Below are 7,446 nucleotides of genomic sequence, written 5' to 3'. Positions count from 1 at the left end.
GTTTAGGGTTATGCTATACTCATATTAATGTTAAATAACCTCATAAAATGAAGTTTTCATGTCATGCCACCTTTAAATGCTAATGAGGAGCACAATACAACAACAGCAGAACGGCTATCCAAATAACAATGAAGGGTACAACACTCGCATTACAGTGTGTATTCACACACATATTTTCCGGACTTTAAATCGCGAATTAATCGTTAACTGGGCTGTTAGCTGCTAGCTGCAGAGCTGATGTTAGGGTAACAAGCTAGGTAAACATATACAGTAAAGCAACACAATTATGTAGCGTTAGTTCACTTACTTGTCCGAGGTTTGTAGCTGGACCCAAGAGAGTTGGTACTGATCCAGTATTCAATTGCAGACGGCCAGCAAAGCCAGCTTTGTATTGTCCCGAGTTGTGGAAACAGTTGTTGCTGAAATGTTTGGCGCAGACATGCAAAACTTTGGGAAGTTGTGTCGGCGCATTTCCAGCGAAAATAAAATTGAGATAGTGGTTGTGCAGAGGCTCGGATGAAGGAACAAAAAAAAATGTGTGCTTGCATTTGTACATCCAAGCTCTGAGCAACTTTTATGCATCGTTTGTTTGCTTGCCATGATGTCTCTCCAGGAAAAACCAATATTGCACTCGCCCTTGCACGGTAGTAGCTCAGTTTCTCATGGGCGGGCCATATGATCTGGGTGGGCAAAGCAGAGAGAGGGGAGGTAACCTTCCCCCTATCTACGTCACTAGGGGGAGATTTTCAAACAGAGCAATTGAGCCTTCATTTTGTCAAAGGCGGAGAAGAACATGCAGGCAGAGAATGTCTAATATAGAGAGAACTGCCACTCTCGGGAAACTTCCGGGTTCTGAACTGGTTGAAGTTCCATGTGAGGGCGCTAACGAGCGAGTGCAGAATGAATGGAGGTCTATGGAGCGGTACCCCTCAAAATCCACTTTTCTCAGGATATTATTTTTTGTCTAGACATTTGAATTCTGAATTCGAAAGGAGAGGCAAAAAAAAAAAACACTGCTGGCTGTTAGATTGTTTTAAAGTCGCCTTTATGTTCTAAAAAGCTTTTAAAAATGTCATTGACGTCATACACATAGTACGACCAGAGCTACTGCTTGACGGCAAGCTCTGGTCACTTACTTTTTTCTCTCAGGGCATCGACAACACAGCTGACAGGTTAGGCTCTCCCTGTCAATACACACGCTAGAAAGAGTTTTGGCTTGCAAATGTTGTTGCTAATGTTGCTAATGCTCCGACATTCTTATTCCTCTTCGGATGCCATCAAGCGGGAGCTCTGGTCGTATAAGTCCTTCACTAACCAATCGGCATTCATTAGCAGAATGCTAGCGTGTTATGGGCAACAACGACTCACCATGTAAGAAATCAAAAGGACATAAGTACTCGTTCATTCAACTTTCGACCTATAATCAATGTTGAATATGCACAAACTACAATCAAATCAGAGATTTTTCAACGACAATCAGGCGAAAGAGACACATTTAGCCGTTTAGCTCTATAGACTCCCATTCAACATGCACTCGCTCGCGATCACCCCTAGTGGAACTCTGGTGGAACTGCAGCTAAATTCGGTACAATGGGGCTTAATAGGGAGTGGCAAGGCTCTCCTTAAACAGGCTCTGACGCAGGGCTTGGTTTACACTTATCGAAAATTCTAGCCACTGGGGGACCAAAGGCAGGCTAGAGGAACTCATATTAATGTTAAATAACCTCATAAAACGAAGTTTTCATGTCATGTCTCCTTTAATGTATAGTGAAGAAAATAATAACACTATTGTACAATAATAACATGTCAATTCCTCAACTACTGTCTTACAATGACGTCTCTATTACAGTAGTGCCTATGTCACAGGTGTAGTTATGCGCTTGTCAGTATTGCATCCTCCTGATTTTGCCCACACCAGGGTTTGAACGACCACCCTTATAAACACGGCTTTAGCCAGCTACGCCACCCAAAAATAACAAAACATCCTTTGATGGCATGGATATTACACAGAGGACTGAGTTGAATCAACTTTGTTCCTCCTAGTAAGAGCAGTGGCAAGTACAGTGCAACAGAAGGGGGCAGGTAACAACATATCTTAAGTGCAACATCAACTACTCCTTAGGTTAGTTTTCAGACAGTGTAGCAACAGGATCACAAAACAAAGTGCATGGGTGGAACAAAGTCTTGGGTATCCCACGAAGAAATGATCTGCAAAACGCTGCTTTCAGTGCCCTTAGGCCGAGGATAAAAACAGAGGTTTGTCAAAGTGAACAGGGAGGTCATTCCACCACTGTGGAGAATGGAAGGAGAGTCACCTAATGTTGGAAGTAGGAAGACCCATTTTCTTTGTGCTAATGTTGCAACCAATGTTGCAGAGCAAAGTGCCCGAGTCGGTACTGACGGTTATAGGTAGAATGGATTACTTAAAAACTTTAATAGAAACTAAATGTAGTAGATCAGGGGTGTTCGATCCTAGTTCTCAGGATCTGCTGTCCTGTATGTTGTTGGTGTTTCCCTGCTCCAACACACCTGATTCAAATGAATGGGTTGTTATCAAGCTCTGTGGAAGCCTGATAACGCCCATTCATTTGAATCAAGTGTACTTGCATTAGTAAGCATTAATTACATCAGTGAGTGTTTATAAAATAATTAACATATCCGTTAAACATTAGTGTACATCAAAGTAAATATGTAATATAAATCCATAATTAAAGCAAATGTAAATATGTTGTTAATCACTAACTTTATAAATGGTATAAAATAAATTTGGCTTGACCTCACATTCTCATTTTTTAGTTCTGGTTTGGAGATATATTTCGAAGAATATGTAGTATTTTAAGTATGAGAATCCAGGTATAAAACTGCTTATAAACCTGCTTATATGAACCTATTAATCAAGAGCAAATACTTTGTAACTGTTTTTATTTAAGGGATAATGTATAGAACGCTGGTCATTATCGGGAAAATAAACCCCTTCAGAGCGAAGCTCTGTTCGCCCTGTCGGGGCTTATTATCCCGATAATGACCAGCGTTCTATACATTATCCCCGACTTAACATAGTGTTTGTATCTGGCTTAAAGGCAGGGTAGGCAAGGTTGTTGAGAAATACCTTTTGTCATATTTGCCGAAAGTAACTTTGTAGTTGTCTTGATAGCAACCAATATATCTAAAGGTTTGAAGGTAATATGAAATTATTTGTGGGCGTCGCAATACTGTAATAAACACGACCAATCATTAAGGGGTACCCTGACTATTGATTGGACGGGATACTTGTCTGTCTACCTACCTGTGTGCACTCTGCCCCTCCACTCAATGCTCATTACGGTAGTTTTGTGAGAATGGCTTTGAAGGGAGGTGGGATATTTTGGTTTGAATCCTGTCTAAAAGAAGCTAAAATAGCTAGCTTCACACAACTTGTCTACCCTGCCTTTAACGTTTAAACAATGGTTTACAATCAACAATGAATTATGTTTCATAAATTATGAACTGACTATTAACTAATCCTTTGCAAATGTTTCATATTGTTATCTACTATGAAGTGTTACCAAATAGGCAGTGTCTGGCATGGCCATGAGTGTGGCTGTCCTCTCTGCGTTTGTTAGATTATACCACACACATCTGTCATGTCACAGGCACATTAGTGTTGGATCCAGCCCAAGGTATACATTTAGTGCTGGAATAAAGATTCATGAAATGTGTGCACAGACCATTATATCTGTGACTTAGTGGGTGACTGTGAATAGCTTTCTCAGATTTTTAGCGTAAATCACAACCATACATATAGTTGCTGTATATGATCCGTATTTTTGGCTAATGTTTCATACTACCAAGGGGAACATCTTCTATGCATTCAATCCATCTTTGTCTTAAAATTCTAAAAGCAGAATAGCAACATGTAGAATTATGTAGAAGTCCAAAAAACAATGCCTGTTTACATATGTTGACCAATTCATTTAAGTTTGTAAATATGAGTATAATGTCTAGAGGTGAAAGACCAATTCAAAATTATGATTATAAAAATCATTATTAAGCATGTAAGTGCACTTTAGAAAAGGGTGCTATTGGGCAGTAGAACTGAGTGCAACAGTGTACAGATTCTAAATGGAATTTGGAGGGAATAGTAGAGCAACAAAGCAAGAGAAAGCTAACAATTCAGAAACGTGAGACTGGTCAACGAGGGGAAGCAAAAGCTTTAATCAAAAGCACCCACAGGGATCTGAATTAATCTTATGGAGATGGAATATTCCAGCAGTTATGGACCCAGAATAAATCATTGGTGGAGAGAAAAGCTTTTTGACGACCCCATTACATATGGAGAGGGCACAATTAATTACTTGATGCACAGGCTAGGTGATTTATGAATGAATCTCAAGCTAAGAGGGTCCGATAGGTGATTTAATGCAGTGGCGGCTAAAGGAATTAATTTTATTCCCAAACTTGTCATTGCTTTTTCTCTTTAAACACTTGTGATGGTGAAATTTATTTCAACAATAGGTGCATTTGAAGAGACCACTCAGAGAAGACAAGTAACAAAAAATAAAAGCCATAATTCAACACAAACAAACATTTAAAATGGTACTATGCTGTCTCTCTTTCTTTGTTCTTTCTGAGTGTTGCTCTGTCTTCAGTCAGTGGTTGATGGAGTTAAGGGGCACTAAGGTTACTCCAGCTTGGCTCCAAGTACTGGTACAGGTAATTAACCTTTGGAGTTTTGAGCACAGTAAAACATAATTGTTTCTGTAGCTGACGTCCCCTTCTGTCCTCAATTCCTTGCCTTGTCAATGTCATGCAGTTGAGTAAATCTCCATGGTAACACAAAATGCATCAAAGGGTTTTCAAATGATAGGTAGCACAGCATACATTATATGTTGAAAACCGAAACAGAAGTTTTCCCCACAGGACCATATATTTTTGTAGGCTTATTTTGAAAACTTTATTATTAGTGTGTGTGTAAAATGTGTCTGTTTTCAGTGAATTGAGTTTGAAGCAAGGCCAGCTGTGGCTGTGGAGTGCATATATAGACTACTCTGGATCACTTCCTTTTTTTCAGACCCTCCTCTGACACCCTGGTAGAAAAATAACATGACACTTAACAAATAACATCTAAGATCAAAGTTCCACATGTAGACTGACTGTTGATAAATGTAGGTCTGCAACTGTCTTTTGACTACACTATGTTTTTCAGTTTTTATCAAATTTGAAAGAAAACTTGTTCAAGGATTGGGGGCCCGAAACAACCATTCAATGTGAGAAGCACTCTCACACTCACAATTGTTCCGTTCAAATTTGACTCTGAGTATTGAGATTTCAGGTTCATAAGCTTACAGTACAGACCCATTTTAGTTTTTTTTTTCAATACATTTATTAAAACATCACTGGCCTCAAACATACAAGTAAGATAATAATGTACATAATAATAACACCAATAATAATAATAATATGATGAACAAAGCTTTAATTAGAAATTGTTCTCCCTCAATTGGATTGTACATGTATCCTTTTATCATTGAGGCAATGTCTGCACTTTTCTGCATTCTCTGAGTTCAAGGCTTAGTTGTGGAGGAATGTACAGTAACAGAAAAAAAATCCCATCAGTATTACTGACATCAACACAAATGAACCTCTCTTGCACTCTTTTACTAATTGCATTTGTCATCACAAATCCAAATACAATTTGAAATACACACACAAACACACACACGCTCAGACTTCTAGAGTAGATTTTAGAGCTCTGATGCGTCCTGTTGGTTGTAAAGTGTTACACTGACAGAGGTTGCAAGCTCCAGATTCATTCTCAGCTGAACCAAGCAGAGGCTGAATTCTAAAACACCTTTTACAGAATTTAACACAAAGAAACCCTAATGATTGATTTTCATGACAATCCCCTCCTGGTCAACCACTTCAAATACATTTTCTGTTCAATATGAGAGGTACTCTCAGTTGATTTAAAAAGAAAAGTTGTTTCCAAAATATTTGAAGGAACGTATTGTCCAATTTACACAATAAAGGTCACCAAATGTAAAGATAATTTCTGTTACTTTTTAAAAATGCAATACAATAAAAACATCATGTCCTTTTACTCAGAATAAAGGGGAGTGTAACCATCCAGAAACAGGCTAGGCTGGAAATATTCCACTGGTATTTCCACTGTTTACGTTCTCCTGACCGGAGCAGAAAACCATCCTGTTACAAACATTCCAAATTGAATCTGAGGGCTCAGTAACGCCACAGCTGTGGTGTGTCCCTGGTGAATCCAGTGCTGGCGGTCATGTGTCGATGATGTCCTGGGCAGGCGAGGGTTCGTGGGGTAAGCTTGTGGCGTTGGGCAGCGGTTGCGTGTGGCTTATCGAGTTTTGCTGCAGCTCCAGTGCCATGGCATTCTGAGGATGAGGGAACTCCTTTACCTGCTTACGGTATTCCAGGAACGTTGAGACCTTGGTGGCAATAGCCACCACGTTCTTACCAACAAAGATGGTGGAAACACGGCTGTCCTGGAAAAGCACCATGTTCACACCGCGAATGAGGATGGTGACCACATTTATGGTGACTAAGCTGAGGACAGGGTATAGCATCATCTTCTGTGGCGACACATGCTCGCCCTGCATGCTAATCTCACTGAGGGACACACAGGGCAAGATGAGCAGCAGGATGTAGCAGTAGAAGAACATAAGGCCCTCTGCCCAGATGGGCAGGCCCGTCCGCTGGGGCTCCCACAAGTTGGCCTGGATGTCGAGCAGGTCCAGTAAGTCCAGAGCTACCCAAAACAACCTGCCCCGCATGTCCTCCTTCTTCCGGAACGTTCTCACATACTCCATGCTGTCCAGAGCAACCAGGACTAGGTAGAGACCTGGCACGCATACAGACAGCAGCAAGGTGAGAGCCTTCCGGGCTACTGTCTCCAGACTTTTCCTGTCGGCTTTGCAGTTCTGGAAGACGAAGTAGAGTTTTATCTCTAAGACAAATATGTAGAGGAACCAGAGGATCATGGCATAGCCTCGGCGGGCGGTTCGCACCTCAGCGCCCACCCACACAGCCACATACCGCAGCACAATGAGGAAACACACATCTCCCACCAGCACAATGATACACACGCCGATCTTCCTGGGGCCCTGGTTCTGTTCCACCAGGTAGGCGTCCATAAAGGCCATGCTGGTCATGATGACAATGGTGGTGAGACACACGTGACGTTTGTCCGGGGGCGGCAACACCATGGCGAGGGCGCCAGCTGTCTCTATCTCTCAGTCCACAGCGTTGGGAAGTTGAAAAGAGCAGTTTAGGTAAAGGACACACTTGTGTCAGGTAAAAAATGTTTGGTACAGCAACTCAAAGTGTTTGCAGAAGAGCATGAGTCATTTAGTTCTTTGAAATGGTCTGTGCTGACAGGTGATCCGTTTCAGGCCATGCGAATGCAGGAACATTCCCTCATTACTCAGCGCAGTTCCATTG

General features: G+C 41.2%; 1 protein-coding gene across 1 annotated transcript; it reads right to left on the bottom strand.

The window, feature by feature from the left end:
• Positions 1-5,457: 5,457 nt before the first annotated feature.
• On the bottom strand, positions 5,458-7,211 carry tmem121ab (transmembrane protein 121Ab). Its single transcript, XM_084700483.1, has one exon. It carries the CDS (start codon positions 7,209-7,211, stop codon positions 6,267-6,269), a length of 945 nt encoding a protein of 314 aa, XP_084556609.1. The 3' UTR covers positions 5,458-6,266.
• Between the last annotated feature and the right edge of the window lie 235 nt (positions 7,212-7,446).

The sequence above is a fragment of the Hypomesus nipponensis genome, chromosome 6, assembly GCF_054491055.1.
Source record: "Hypomesus nipponensis isolate SF chromosome 6, ASM5449105v1, whole genome shotgun sequence".
Lineage (NCBI taxonomy): Eukaryota > Metazoa > Chordata > Actinopteri > Osmeriformes > Osmeridae > Hypomesus > Hypomesus nipponensis.
This window is presented reverse-complemented; position numbering and strand designations above follow the sequence as displayed.